At 41.6% G+C, this 16,860-nt stretch overlaps 1 protein-coding gene across 2 annotated transcripts in view; it reads right to left on the bottom strand.

Moving 5' to 3' along the window:
* The window catches only part of LOC308291383 (voltage-gated potassium channel subunit beta-2-like), a gene marked incomplete at its 5' end in the record, with an annotated part of 85,631 nt that overhangs the window by 15,772 nt on the left and 52,999 nt on the right, over positions 1-16,860 (bottom strand). For both annotated transcript variants that reach the window (XM_080733381.1, XM_080733382.1), the window contains 5 exons: positions 353-438; positions 8,724-8,810; positions 9,171-9,214; positions 9,478-9,522; positions 11,201-11,245. In XM_080733381.1, coding sequence (XP_080589507.1) covers positions 353-438; positions 8,724-8,810; positions 9,171-9,214; positions 9,478-9,522; positions 11,201-11,245 — 307 coding nt within the window. The remainder of the gene's footprint in view (positions 1-352; positions 439-8,723; positions 8,811-9,170; positions 9,215-9,477; positions 9,523-11,200; positions 11,246-16,860) is intronic.

Raw genomic sequence — 16,860 nt, 5'->3', positions numbered from 1 at the left:
CCTTCAGGTATAAACCTTTAGTTAATACAGTATATTTGACAGCCTAGGTCAAGCGCACACGGTAGTTGTGATGGGCATTCAGATGGCTGGTCTCCCTAAGAGAAGGGCCAACCAGTTAGCAAATCATTATTATTTTATGTATCAGCCATCAGTGCACTGGTGTCACATGGCAGACCACATCAAGAAATGGGGACCTCTATGGGGACCTACCACGGATCACAGACAAGGTCAGAGACTCCGAGAGGTCGATTCAGGAGTCCCAAGTTGATGTTGGCTAGTCTGCACTCTCACATCTCATCATCATCATCATCATTTATGTGGACATAAATACATTATTCAGAAGTGAACTCACCATGATCTCCATGGAGCTCCACCTTGATGTGCCCCAGTACATGGCCATGCCTTGGTTGATCACATGGGTCATCGCTCTAACCGTTTCTATGAAGCAAAACAACCCCAAAACAACAAAGATATATTAGGTGAAATGTATTTACGATAGATAGATAGATAGATAGATAGATAGATAGATAGATAGATAGATAGATAGATAGATAGATAGATAGATAGATAGATAGATAGATAGAGAGAGAGAGAGAGAGAGAGAGAGATCACAAATGCCTCAGTAAATAAGGAACACAAAGTTGTCAGCTTCTTGTAGTTCGGTTATGTTGTGATGTTTCATAATTTTCACATCAACTCCCATCTTTGACCATTTTGTTTCAAGTAGATCAAGGGCATGGTCGACAATAATGCCCTTGATCTACAGTACTTGAAACAACATTGTCAAAGATTGGTAAACCCCACACAAATCACTCACAATGGTGATATGATTATGAATTTACCTTGCCTTCAAAGGTAAATAGATAATCACAATGGATTGACTGGACTCTTGCAAAACTAGCACCAGAATCCTGCTGTCAATTATGCTTTGCAACCCTCATTTACCAGTCTCTCAAGTCAGCGTATCTCTTCCACAATCATCAACAGCTACATAGACAGAGTGATTCCACCCAGTAAATGATGAGAGAAGAGGAATCTGTCATCTGTTCTTCAGACTGCAAGGATATTGGACCAATCCCATTTTGGTATCTTTTCGAATTTTCATTTCTGGTCAGCAGCAAGCTAGCTAGGCTTGGACTAAATTGGTTTACCGGTAGTAGTTATTTATGCGACAGCACGGGCGATACTGAAGTGAGGATTTCCTATTACGTTTTATAGCTTCCGAAGTACGGATGGGCAGGCGGAAATATTTGAAAATTGTGGGAGACAACGTGTCTGTCTTGAGAGACTACTCATTTTCTGAAGTGTTTGTATTATTGTGGTGTTTACCTGTAGTTACAAAAACAGAAGGACAACAACAGTTTGAGAGAAACAGAGGGAGAACTGGAAGGAGAAAGAGGAAGACGGACAGAGGAGGTACGTGTTCAAACCGGGCATAGCAACAAAAAAAAGAGAACTTCAAAGGTCGGCAAAGAAACACTCATGAGGTATCCATGTGATGTCCAAACTTTCACTCAGCCGACTACTTTGAAAGACAAAAAGAGTGCAACACAGCACCACACTTGCACCACCAAACTCTCCCAGGCCAGGTCCCATCTATAATATTGTATCTACTGCTTGCTGGTGAATATTTACCAGTAAGTGTTCATTTGTTTAATACAGTAGACATTATTATCTCCGTGAGTTTGGTGAGAGGACGGAAGCAAACACAAGAGTCAGCGACAACAAAGACCTCTACGGGCCCCGTGCTGTAGTATACTATAATATTATGGTTGGTAGCACATGCAATAGTAATAAAAGGCTTGATGAAGATTGGCCTTGCACAATATTAAAGATAACTTCATTTAAACATGAAGAAGGGGGGAGAAGGTCTATCTGTACATTAATTAGCCTTGCAGTCAGACATGCTCTGCATGATAGAACATGCAATTGTGAGTGTGTTTGTTAGCAAGTGAGAGAGTGTGTATGTGTATTTTTTTGTATTACTGTAGCAAAGAAAGAGGTCATCTTGCAAAATAAATTAAACCACAGTAGTGGCGTGAAAAAAAGCATACAGTAGGTCCCTGTGCTGACAATGATCTTCAGACTACTACACAAGTAAAATGTTGAGTCTTAATTTAACTATTTGTAACTCTGAAAGTGTACAAATGTAGCCATTTAGACATTTTTGGAGCTGTGTGGAACACAAGCTCCCTATACGTGGCCGTGTGTGTGGCCGTGTCTGTGTGTCTGTCTGTCTGTCTGTCTGTCTGTAGCCTACAGGACCTTTTGTGACCACACGAGGGCGCTGTTGTTCAGGCCAGGCCAGACACCCACACACACACACACACACACACACACACACACACACACACACACACACACACACACACACACACACACACACACACAGCTCCACTTCGAACAGAGGTTCGATTTTTGTACACTCTCAGAGTTACAGGAGTTGTGTGTCAGTCAGGCCTTCCTTTCCTTGGCCCTTCAGCTTATCCTTTGAGATTTTGAGCACACGGTACTTTGGAAAACAACAGTCTATGCCCATGTACATTTCTGTAAATTAATTTCATATTGTCTAAAATGTCTAATGTATATAGTGTATAATGGACCATATAGTACAGTAATGTACATCTACTGTGGGATCTGTTTATAGAAGGAGGTAGCTTTGTCAAATCTTGTCAAAGCAAGAGAAATAGTCTGGTTTTCACCTGTTTTTTTCCAGACTCATGAATCGCATGAATTGCTTTTATTTGGAGGATTATGTTCTATAGTGATCCAGTGCTTGCTCCAATGGATTGGTCAGTGTTTAACCAATCAATCACAGTAGTTTAGCTGATTTGAACTTAATTGTGAGCTGGTAAAGCTTTTGCTTTAATCAATCATCAGATGAAGAGCAAATCTATGTTTTTAGTATTATAATTTATCAATGCCACCATGACATTTCTGAAGACCATCCATGCAGTCTTGGACCACGTCAAGAACGATGATAATGATAACTATGATCATATTGTTTTAAACAGCATTCTAACTCAACTATGATCACACACTGACAGCCAATGAAAATCCATCCCATATTACATGGTGTCATGTTCAGCACGTCACTCGCATTCACTCATATGCAAGTGAGAGAGGGACACGCAACCTCAAAATGGAGGCAAGAGCATTAACATTGTGGCCATTTAAACACAAAGGGAGCATGAGACCTCAGATTTGTGTTATTTTTTAAATAGCCAAAATCCCTCAAATGTACAGGCCATTTCAAATATATTGTTGCTAGTAGATACACGTGAAAACCCCTGAATCTAAATGGATTCAACACAAATTGAAAACAATGTGAGCTGGCAATTACAGCAAACTTACAACTATAACAGCTGTTTCCCTCAGCTGGACTTTCAACTGCATGTCAACTGGATGTTCATAAACGTTATAATGTTCAGGGCATACAGTCTATACAAAAACAATATTTCTATGGTTCAGGGCAACTTTGTTATTGTTTAGACCCTGAAACCCTATCTTTAATGGTGTATCATTTGTATAATTTACATTAGTCATGGTGATTAGAAATTCACATCAGGCATCAGTTCCTTCCAGCTTTCTAATAATTCTCATTCTTATCTCATTCTACTATCTATGACCTACATTAATGAGCATTGTAAAAAAAAAAGATCTCCCTCAAAGGGAAATGATCTACAAGCTCACAACACTTTGCGTTGCGATGTGATGTGTTGGGAGCTCATAGATCTGCTTATTTTCAGCACACACCGTCATAGGACTAAGAAAAAAAATCAGGCATAAAAGTTGTGAACTTGTAGATCTGCTATTTTTGGCATTTGGAGTTCAACAATTCTACACTTCTTACATGAAAGGTTGTAGCATTCTCAATATCTTAGACACTACTGCCAACCCAGACATTTATTTGACATACTACTGTAGCTGTATGAGTAACAATAACCAATTCATAAAGATGAGAAAAGAGGTTGTACTGTGACCTCTGTCCCACAACAATGGATTATTATAATAACTATGTATTAGTCTCGCGTAGCCAGACAATTATTCCACAATCTCTGAATGCTATATAGAGTCTGGAATTACAGCTCCTGAACGGCGAGTAATGGAAGCTGGCATTTCCGTTCATGAAAATATATTTGAAAATGTAATTTCTGCTAAGCAGCAAGCTAAATATGCTTAGATGATTTGTATTTATATTAGGATGTGTGCGATGTTAAAACGAAACGGAAGTGGGGAGGCGGCTTCACTTCCGCTTTAACCGGATACTCATCGTTCTTCTTACGTTATTCCAGACTGTATGACGGGAGCATATGCAAATCGCGGAGTCAACAGTCTGGCCACGCGAGACTAACTATGTATTAACAGCGTGGTGCTTTTACCATGAGTTATGTTGACACCTTCAACAGGTGCAAATCATGTATATATATATATATATATGTTACAGTATGTTTGGGTAACATATGTTACAGTATGTTTGGGCGTTTATCGTGAGCTTGCCCAGGCCTTACGGCCTGGGCATAAATATAACGATTGCATTCACCACGGCTTCGTAACTCGGCCACTCGCGCCTGCGGCGCTCGGGGGCGAAGAGCAGGACCAAGGTCCGCTGGCCTTCGCGCCGCTTGCAATGTCGTGGACCGCCTGGAGGACGTTGTTGTGGGCGACCGCTTGTTCCGCCACGTGCGGCACCACGAGTGCTCCGTTTCTCGACCGTCCTGTTTCTCTAACAAACCGTGACATATATATATATATATATATATATATATATATATATATAAATACTGAGAGTATTGAGAAGGAGAATGCCAGTTTTTAAATAAAAATGAGAAAACACAGTGAGGTGGAAAGAATAAATAAACCAAAATAAAGTACATGAGGGACCCCTTTCAGTGGATGAACTCCAAAATGGGCTGTTGTTGATGTTTGTGAAGATCCATTATGAAAAGATATCAATCACTACATCTACTGCATTCCACCTTCTCTACTGCTAACACTAGTAGGGGGAAAGGGCCAGCATTTTATGGATTTCAGGAGGGTTTTGAAAAAGGAAAAGCGGCACAAGCCAACAGTAATTATAGGAAATCACTGCCATAAAATGCTGTTGTTGTTTTTTTGGAGAGAACACTATTCACTGAGGGTACCATGTACCTTCCATGATGAATGTTCTGGACTTTGTGGAGTGAAATGGGTCTCCTGGTGACAAAAACAAAACAAGATTGTGAAGAAATCTGTGAATGAGAAGACAAAAAAAAAACCCTCGGATGTTTCCCCATCATGCATGGCAACCCCCAATGTTATTTCAGTGGATTATGGGAATTAAAGGCAGGCAGCGACCAATTTAAACCTTTAATCAACATAATATGCACATTTCTGGCGCCTGCTGAGCAACTACCGTCACAGCCTAATATTAATAATATTAAGGGCACGTCAATATTTCTCACAAAGCTTTTAATGCAGCCCAGGCTACATCAAAACATGAAGCGATGCATGCATGATGAATTACATCATGTGGCATACATCAAACTAATTAAACAAAGTAAATACGGTAGCTGATGTTCTATTGCAGCTTAATGTTTGTGAAACCTTCCAAGTTCATGCAGACCCACCTCCTACAGTATGGGTATAGACCGATTTCTCCGAGCGGCAACCATAACTGCTGTGCACCTTTGATAGCAGCAGTAGCACCGCTTCTTACAGCGACACCGCAGCTACACGACAGCGGTCTGGAAAAAGGTCTGTAGGGCTGCAAAGTCTCTAACTGGAAGTATAGGAAGTACAGGGCAACAATGTAGTTCCTGTAGCCAGGGACGTGCTGGCCATTGGGAAAAGCGGGACAATTCCCGAACGGCCGGTTCATTCCCGGCCGGTCCAGGCCGGCCATTAGGAAAAAATTAAAAATAAAATGTCGGCCTTCGTTCCATTTTGGGGGCTGGGCGGCCAACAAAGTAAATCGTCACTGTCGGGCAAAACCTTGTATCTATCTCCAAGTTTAAAATTTATATTTTTTTTCGCAAAGCAAAGACCTGCTTCATCATTCAAGGCCGTTGCACAATAGTAGTGAAAACACTAGATCTACAAGCAAAGGCAAAAGCGGTGCGAGGCGTTGTGTGCTTGTAGATCGGATGTTTTCACTAGTTTAAATCATTTTTAAAATGATAAATACAAAACAAACAGTTTTGGACATAAAAGGTTTCCACCCGGCAACAACGAAATATAACTCATGGACAGTAATTGGCCCACTGGCTTGTCACTTGTCATGATCTGAAATGGCAAATCTTTGAGTAGCAGCAGCGCTCTCTATAGCGCGCAATGAGGGCCTCTCCAACTCATTTTTCCCGGGCTGAATCAGGGGCCCAGCATGTCCCTGCCTGTAGCCCTGTACCTCCTCTACTTCAAGTAGTTCTTATCCAGTCTGGATCCCTTGCAAGCAAGCTTCAGCTGTAACATCAGCTTTGCTTCTACCTGGCATTTCATCTATTCTACAGCTAACTAGCCTTGTAGCTAACCTCAGTCAGCAGTGGGTGCCCTGTCACTCACATACCGCACTTATGCCCAAAGCTAATAGTCTGTCTGGAGCGAAAGCAAACATGACGTTCGCAAGACAAGACTGCGGCATCGTGTCTCCTCGCATGTCCCTGAACGCGCCCTTCAAAGTGGTCGCCAAGAAAAGCTGAGCTTGAAGTTTGCCTCAATGCCGCTGAGTCATTGTGGTGGTGAGATGCAGGACATGGTGGCCTGTGGTGGTAATTATCTCTATGGAGTAGAAGACAACACCAGGCTAACAATAAGCCTACAGCTGTCAACATCGCGCTACAAGGTCACTTTAACAACACCCATCTGCTCTGTGTTTAGTTACCCATCATAAATATAACTCTGTGCACCACTGAATATTAAGTATCAATCTTATTTTCTTTTTACTGTATATACTGATGATTTGTCTTTTTCAACACAAAACTGCTGGCTTCAACAGAGGAAGGACATTTCATTCAGTGATGCACAGACAATTAAAACAACTATTATTGTATCTTATTTAACTTGATTTACACTTTGTCGTACTCGTATGGCGGAGTTGCTCACCAAAAATTGCAGATCTCCAAGCTCACACTGCATCGCATCATTTGTCATATGACAAAATATAAATCAGGCTGTAGATGAATCAAATTCACAAACAACACAGACTACAGGTATGCACAGCACTATGCATAATATCCTCTACTTACGTAGGCTAGCTATTAGTTTTGACAGTGCTGGCTGGACCCCCCCATTAAAGAAATCCTTGTGAATAGTGTTTATTTTATAAGGGAGGTGAGGGGTTTTCAGAAACACCTTTGAAACAGTATCAGGGCCATCCCTAAAGCTGCAATCTCAAGTTCAGGGAACCAAACATCTACCGCCGACTCAAGATGTGATTCCTGCCTGGCCTGGGGAGAGATACTGTGTTGGGTTTCTGAGCTTAAAGGTGATACACCATGAAATTTCACTTTTCCTATTTTAAAACCTTTTTTTGGGGTCCCACTAGCACCTTCTATCCTCACAAAGTCCCATTTCTGACCGTTGTGTCTTTCTCTGGTTTTGAGAAGGCGAAGGTTAAAAGTATCCCACGGGTTCTCAAAACAGGCTATCCAGATTTGCTGCCGATTGTGACGTCATCTGCCGATTGTGACGTCATCACAAAAAAAAGAAATTCAATTTTCTTTCTTTTTTTTCAAAAATAAAACTTTTTTCAAAAAAAAAAAAAATTCAAAAAGATTTTGTGGGGGGTGGCGCAGTTCAGGCCAAAGGTGGTACTGCAGCTGAAATGCTCTGAGAGCCATTCAAAAATGAGAGAGGCTCTCTATTCAGGAGTGGTAATTTAGCCTCAAACCTTTTGAAAAACGTTTTTGGGACATAAACAATATGACATAAATACTTTTTAAATGCATGGTGTATCACCTTTAAGGCAAGGCTGCTTGTCAACATGTAGGTTTCTGACACCAGGGTAAAAAGGTCTCAATGGAAGAGGAGAGGGACCTCCAACCACTGCAGATATGGTAGTTATATTCTATAACATACTCTATCTACCACACATAAAATAGAAAGGTACAATTAAACAAAGTCCCGGATTGCAGCTTTAAGGAGAGAATTCACCATAGTCTCAACATAGTCTCATTGTTATAAGGAGAGTGCAACATTCTGAAAGTTACTTTACCAGTGGAAGCAGATGGCCCCATCAGCTCCTCTGAGTTACAACTACTCTAAGTCGTTAAACATTTTTTAGAAAGATATGACATAGTCTAATATATCGTCGGTGTCGGGTGGAAACCTCGTATCTCCAAGTTTCAAATTTGTCGGTTCTTTCGCAAAGTAAAGCCCTGCTTCATCATACACAAATGCATACACAAAAGCATACACAAAAGTAGTGAAAACAGCAGATCTACAAGCACACAACGCCTCGCGGTGCGAGGCGTTGTGTGCTTGTAGATCGGCTGTTTTCACTAGTTTAAATCATTTCTAAACTGATAAATGCAAAATGAACGGTTTTGGACATATAAGGTTTTCACCCGACAACGACGATATGCACTTGCGCGCGAGCACACAGGCTGTATCTGAGTTTGAGTAAGAGAGGGTGAGTCGGTAGGAATAGATTTAGGATTCAACACTGGTGTATTCTGTTTTATCTACAATACCATGCTTTTGAGCATTAGATAATGACTGATGATGTGGTGGATGGGTGTGCCTACCTTCCATGGGTGTGTTGGGGTCTGGACGATTTGCAAACACCACATCCACATATTCCAGCTGAAGTCTCTCCAGCGACGCTCTAAGACCTGTTACCATGACAACAATGACACAGTAAAAATAAGTATTACATTAAATTAACACTTCTGGGTCTATTTGGTTCCATTTGTACACTCTCAGAGTTACAGAAGCATACAGTAAGTGTCCGTTGGTTCCTCCACATTTGAATATCATTCATGTGTGTGTCTTGTGCGTGAGTCTAAAACAGCAGTCTATGAAAGGGTGTGTGTGTGTGTGTGTGTGTGTGTGTGTGTGTGTGTGTGTGTGTGTGTGTGTGTGTGTGTGTGTGTGTGTGTGTGTGTGCGCGCGCGCGTGTTAGTGTACTTAAGTGCAATACATACAAGGCCTATTTATTCTATAATCAATAATAACTGGTGATTATAGCTTACCTTCAATTATATGTTTTCTGGATAATCCTCGTTCTGTTTCTGCTCTGGAAAGCAAACAGTAAGGAACCATGTTAGCATGATTTTATTGATGTATTGTTTTTTGTTGGAATTTGACCTTTAACTTGTGCTTGAGTCTGTGTGCGTGCGTGCGTGCGTGCGTGCGTGCGTGCGTGCGTGTGTGTACAGTAACTTAACAATAACTTTCAGAACTCAAAGTGGAGCTGCTTTGAGTATGAAACAATTTTGTTGGTAGAGAACTTGCATGGTTTCAGCAAGCAGAAAAAATAGAGTGAGAGGGGCTACTTACTTTCCTCCCCAGAAAATCTTTGTGGTGATGACCAAACTGGAACGCCTGTATGACAGAACACATCAAATATGGAAGTGTCATTCATTCTAAGAGCACAGTCCGCAGTATGCACAAAGTGGACAAACAACACTATGTTATACGGTATACGTACTATACTATCAGAGTCAATGGCCGAGTTTCCCAAAGCGATTTTAGCCCATCGTAGGTCACGCATGGTCGTAGAGACCAAGCCTCGACCGTCATGTTCCCGTGTTTACATGGGTTCGGGCAGAGCGACTTAATTAGCCCCCTACAACTACACCATCATTCAGATTTCACAAAGTGTCTAAATACGGTACGGCATTCTATAATTACCCGTATCCTCCGTGATCATTAATAATAAGCCTTTTTATCCGATTGCTTTCTGTTTTCCCATGTATTTCCTGGCGTTCCCCATGCACACCAACCCCATTGAGATAAACAGACAGTGAGCGGATTATTAAAGAACACGGAGGACACGGGTAATTTTAGAAAGCCGTACCGTATTTAGACAGGTGTGAGACTTTATTAAGCACTTTGTTTGTGAAATCTGAATGATGGTGTAGTTGTAGGGGGCTAAATACGTCGCTCTGCCGGAACCCATGTAAACACGGAAACATGACGATCGGGGCTTGGTCTCTACGACCATGCGTGAGCTACGATGGGCTAAAATCGCTTTGGGAAACCCGGCCAGTATCGATAGTAATAGTCCAGATGGGTAGTAGAGTATAGCACGTCAATGCTGTCGGCATGCAGCTTCATAACAATCCCATACAGATCAGGTTTGGTTATCTCATTCTCTCTATAGTGATCTAGGAAGCATAACAAGTCCTCCCTCCTGGACTGGCTAAGTTGCATTTGTAACTCTTGGGTCAACATCCCTCTAAAATCCCTAAGGATGTGACTGTGTAGTGTGGCGTTTGTGCTGTAATGTGTGTCAAACACAGACACTTTATGCATAAACTGCTTTAAATTAGAAGTACATCATTCTGCAATCTATTGAGGTGAACCATGTTTACTAGTATGTTGCTGTATACAGGCCTTCCTCAGGGTATTTGTTAGAACACAGCAACACACATACCATATACAGCAACGCAAGTATTAATTATTAATAATAAATATGCAGTATTAATATTAAGTGGCCTATTCTGGGAATATAGTGGCACAAGCTAAAAATAAAATATATATATATATATATATATATTTTTACTGCTATGCAGTATTAATATTAAGTGGCCTATTCTGAGAATATAGTGTCACAAGCTAAAAATAAAAATCTTTTTTTTACTGCTATACTGCTACTCCTGCTAATACTAGCACTTCTGCAATACTACCACTGCTATTTACAGTATAAGCAATGTCTACTAATATCATTATTATAGTCCATCAGAGAGTTAATGTGGATGGCAAGTCATTGTAATCTTTTAAGTCGCTTCAAAAAATCACATGAACAGGCTTTTAAATCGCTATGTCACTGATATCATTTTTGTTGTATTGTCTTGTTAAAAATTACAAGATGATGAGGCCTCATACACACAAACGCACGCACACGCGCGCGCGCGCGCACACACACACACACACACACACACACACACACACACACACACACACACACACACACACACACACACACACACACACACACACACACACACACACACACACACACACACACACACACACACACACACAGTGAATACTCTACCTCCATCCCTTCTTCTTAATAATACTTCCTAATACGACTTCAGCCCTGGGAAAGAGAGAGGAGGAAGAAGAGAGACACACACAGACAGACAGACAGACAGACAGACAGACAGACAGACAGACAGACAGACAGACAGACAGAAAGGGACACAGAGAGAGAGAGTGAGAGAGAGACCAGACACCAATTACCATGAGGCTACTGTACTGTATATCAATTAGCATGACATGAGAGATCAGCTATGAATTAGCACGAGAGGCCATCAGAGAGAGGACAATGAAGCCAAACAATGCAACAAATCATACAGTAGTACAACACAAAGACACATTTAGTTGCTGTCAGGTGGAAACAGTATGACCAATTGACCATTGACCAATAATTTTATTTTGGGTAAACAACAATATTGAAAATAGCCGATGTACAAGCTCATAGTGCGTTGCATTGTGACTCTTGTATGACAAAGTACTGTAGGCCAGGGGTCTTCAACAGGGGGTCCGGGACCACTAGGGGGTCCTAAGAGTTACTACAGGGGGTCCTCCAAATCTTTGTGTGATAGAAACTTTTTTCCTCCTTTTTTATATTAACCACTTGAACCCTAGCGTCCATATTCTGAGAATTTTAGCCAAAAATAGCAGATCTACAAGCTGCGAGGCGTTATGAGCTTGTAGATCGGATATTTTTGGCAAAGAGCTTTGGTGTAGAGGGGGAAAAGAGCAGACTAAGTGCATAGTGAAAGGTCAACTTTATTAAGTATTGACGGTTCAAGTGGTTAAATATCTGAAAACACAAATTGACATGAACCCAAAATACACTGACAATTGTGCTGTCAAACGATGAGACTATATGGAATCTATGAAAGGCTGTGGGGGTCCCTGCTTCATCTCTCTCTCAACTAAGGGGTCCTTGGCCTGAAAAAGTTGAAGACCCCTGCTGTAGGCCATTCATTTACAAATAAAAAAACCCATAAAAAGTTGAAATAAGGAGCTGCAAGGTTTCTGCCCCAACAGCGAGCATATTTCCTATGACTGTTTTAACCTTTGTTTACTATCATGTCAGAAAGAGTCAGACAGAGGGGTGCTTTAGGGTGAAAGGGGGAGGGAGGGAAGGGGGGGGGGGGGGGGGGCGTCCTCCCACATCTGAAACAGATGTTTCATGTCCGCCTAAAGGCCTAATGTGTTCTTCATGAACGGCTCACGCGCGCACACGCACACAAACGCCTATACTACACACACAGCACATCTGACTGCAGCTGACTGCTCCGCCTCCGTGTGAGAAGGGGGGGATCTCACCTGAGCTATCTGAGATCTCAGGTACACAGTAAAATGAAATCCTTGGTACTTTATAGTGTTATATTATTCACAGTGTTCATTTAACACTGACTGTCTACTGTCTACAGTATTTTACTTACACTATGGCTATGGCAGTTCTCAGCTCACATGAGCTCACAAGGGTTCATAAACACATGGCATTATGCTACGGCACTGACCAGTCATTCTCACAATGCCATTTTGTACCGTCTATTTGGCTGTTTTCCGTGAGTCGCACACAGAAGAAAAAAAAAGAGAGAACAGGCGCATATTTTCTCGCAGAGCATTAGCACATAATTTGCCTTCACAGACGTCCACTCTACATGAAGGATAACTTAATGGGGTTACTATTGTGGGGAAGTGTGGCGATTAATTGGCTTTCGCATTTTATGATTTCTTTCTCTCCTTTTCTTTACCACATTATTAATTGTGTGTCAAACTATTATAATGAGGCTGTCTGTCTTAGAAATAAGTGAAGTAAGAAGGGATGTGGGGGGGGTTGTCCACAGTGCTGTATGGTCTCTTACAAATAAATAAACTTAGTAAAGTAAAACCTTTGCACAGGCTAAGATATTGTTCTCCAATGAAGAGGTGCTGTGCACCTTGTTTACCCAAGAACTGCATGGACTGTTTGTCACGTGTAACCTTTATTTAACCTTTATTTAACCAGGTTAGTCACTTAAGAACACAATTCCTATTTACTAGGATGACCTGGGGCGGCCATTCTTCAGCTCAATAAGTTCAAGGCCTTGCACTAAAGGCAGTGCAGTGTGTTCCTACCAGTGTTTCTTTGGTGTGAGAGGAAGCACTTGAGACCACACAGAGAACATGCACACATACATGTTGCCAAACTTGCCATTGTATGTGTTGTACCAGATTTATCTTCTATCTACAATAGATATAACATTTAAGTTAATATTTAGTGAACGAATAATCTAGATCGAAGCATCCGATCCTCCAGTCATGCTTATCAATGCTTCTTCGATGTTCAATCTAGTACTGTTTGGTAAAAGTATATTTGATGTTAATGAAGCTGATAAAAAAGAAAGAATATCATTTTGTTTTCGTTTGTTGCCAACAAACACAGACAGTTCACTCTCTCTCTGTCTGTCTCTCTCTCTCAGTAACACACACACACACACACACACACACACACACACACACACACACACACACACACACACACACACACACACACACACACACACACACACACACACACACACACACACACACACACACACACACAGGCATCCACGTGTGTGAGTGCGCATACGTGTACACAATTAGCACCACCTCATATTATTCTCCACGAAAATTCCCAGCTGGATTTCACTGGGGATTAATCTAATGTGGAGTGGCAGCAGCCGATTCAAATCTAATGGATGATCCGTCATTTCTCACTATGTCAATTTCACAGCTGCCCTGATCGAAGACAATGAATAAATCATCAACATCCTTCGAGTGCCTTCGAGATCTGAGACTCACGCTGCTTCCGCCAGTTTCCTTTGCTCATTGTCACAACAACTTCTTTCAAAGTCTGTAGTCAGAACATCTGGAAATGTCACACATGATAACATTTTGATTTACTTGGTTGCACAACAGTGTCACCCACCGAAAAAACAAACAAACAGAGATACAATCTCACATCTGTCAGCTTGCAAGGTGTTTTTGTAGACTGAGTTTGTAGACTGTGCGCAACAACCTCGCGCAACTAAGTATAACCAGATGCTGAACAATGTGTGAGCCCGAGTGGGCCCATGCAGGCCCATCCAGACTGAATGTGGTCCAGGGACGTGCTGGCCATTGGGAAAAGCGGGACAACTCCCGAACGGCCGGTTCATTCCCAATAGGAAAAAATTAAAAATAAAATGTCGGCCTTCGTTCCATTTTGGGGGCTAGGCGGCCAACAAAGTAAATCGTCACTGTCGGGCAGAAACCTCGTATCTCCAAGTTTCAAATGTGTATATTTTTTCGCATACAAGGCTGTCGCACAAAAGTAGTGAAAACAGCAGATCTACAAGCAAGATCTGCGAGGCGTTGTGTGCTTGTAGATAGGCTGTTTTCACTAGTTTAATTCATTTTTTAAATGATAAATACAAAACAAACGGTTTTGGACATACAAGTTTTCCACATGATCTGAAATGGCAAATCTTTGAGTAGCAGAAGCGCTATGGAGAGAGATCTCTCTCTATAGCGCGCAATGAGGGCCTCTCCAACTCTTTTTCCTGGGCTGAATCAGGGGCCCATCAAGTCCCTGATGTGGTCCCACCCAGATTGAGACATTTCCCCAATAAGATATGTATTACATCCATAAAAACATTGGATTCCACTGGGCATGGTAGCATCGAGTTCTGTCTGGACACGGCAGCTGCACCTGACTGCTTCGGAAACATCCCACAGCCCCAGAAGGGGTGAATGTGAGCTGTGCTCTGCTATAAAACATGTGCATGTTCTCTTTTTTTCCTGCGTGCCACTCATGGAGAACAGACAAATAGACAGTGAGAAAAACTGTCATAATTGTCATCATCCACCGGTCAATATAATAGATAAAAACGTAGGCTCTGCCAGATTGTTCCAGGCCGAGTCATTAAACACATTCTGCCCACCACTGAGTATAACTCTGGAATAATCTCCCACTCCCACCATCAAAATCTTTGGTGAGACATGGCAGGTGAATAGGGTAAAAAGAATAACTGATAGCTATCACAATGAAACTTCTCCAGTTGATTACTTACATTAAAACTAAGAAGTTTTGTATTACAAGTTTTCTGAAATATGTTTAAATATCCAAATTTGCATACATTTCAGGTACATAAATCTGAAGATTGGATAAAGCCAGGTTCAAAACAATTGTTTCATTTTCTTGATATAGAGACAAAACAAATTACAGAGGGGATTTTAGAAATCTCTTTCGCCATGTTTTTAGGAATAAAATGGGATGTAAATCAGGCTATGAATGATACATCAACAAACCCATCAGTAAAAAATCTCTTAGGCCTAAGCATCTGCATAACAGCAGCCAGTTGACAGTGCAGAGACATACAGTAATTGCCTTCCTTTGATGCGTTAACGAGCGGCTGTCAATTACTTACTAGCATCAGCTGGACACAGACACACACAAACCTTCCCTCTGCAGTGCTCTAAAAGTCTCATTTCTCTCCAAAAGCACTTGAACATGATTGAAAATGATTAAGGATTATGGTAAGGTTACGTTCCATATCGCACTGACCAAAACTGCAACTTTCACTAGTCCCCCAATAATATTTTTTTGAAAAGAAAAATCTTTTTTTATTTTTTATTATTTTTTTGACTGGGGTTGGTGGGGGCCAGACAGAACCCCGCGTCGGGCCGCAAATGGCCCGTGGGCCGCCTATTGGGGAACCCTGGACTAAGGCCTATTTGTTGTTTTTTTTCTTTGGAAAGCACTTCGGGTCAACTGCTGTTGTTTTTAAATGTGCTATTGCAGTTGTTTTTAAATGTGCTATTGCTGTTGTTTTTAAATGTGCTATATGAAACATTTTGAAAAAGCAGAGCAAAGCAGTCTTTCTGCAAAGCAGTCTTTCTTTCTTTGTGCCACTACATTGAATTTGGTGGATGTGACATGATCAGCAATATAGAATATTTGAGGTCAAACCACACTGCAGTTGCATGTAAAAGGGGATGTCAGGGGATGGTTCATGTTATATACTGTAGGCCGGTGACCTGACACAGTCTTTACTGTAAGGAGGAAGGAGTAAAGTCACCCTGACCTCAAATACTCATGGGACTTTAGACCTCTGAACATCAGAAGGGGAGATGAGAGTCGAAGGGTGTGTGTGTGTGTGTGTGTGTGTGTGTGTGTGTGTGTGTGTGTGTGTGTGTGCGTGTGCGTGTGCGTGTGTTTGTATATCGTCGTTGTCGGGTGAAAACCTTGTATCTCCAAGTTTCAAATTTGTACGTTCTTTCGCAAAGTAAAGCCCTGCTTCGTCATACAAGGCCGTCGCACAAGAGTAGTGAAAACAACAGATCTACAAGCACACAATGCCTCGCCGAGCGAGGCATTGTGTGCTTGTAGATCGGCTGTTTTCACTAGTTTAAATCATTTTTAAAATGATAACTGTAAAACCAACGGTTTTGGACGTACAAGGTTTTCACCCGACAACAACGATATGTGTATTGTGCGTCGATGTAAGTGGTCATGTGTGTGCCGTCCTAGCAAGTGTGTACGCGGGTGCATATTGTGTGTAGGTGTGTGCATGTGATTATAAGTGCATTGTGTGTCCGTGCAAGTGTGTCTGTGTGTGCACGCAGTTGTGTGTATGTGTGTTGGGGAACCCTGGACTAAGGCCTATTTGTTGTTTTTGAGCGGTGGTC

This window comes from Nannobrachium achirus, assembly GCF_963921795.1.
Source record: "Nannobrachium achirus genome assembly, chromosome: 9".
Lineage (NCBI taxonomy): Eukaryota > Metazoa > Chordata > Actinopteri > Myctophiformes > Myctophidae > Nannobrachium > Nannobrachium achirus.
Note: the sequence above shows the minus strand (reverse complement) of the source record. Positions and strands in the feature narration are given on the sequence as shown.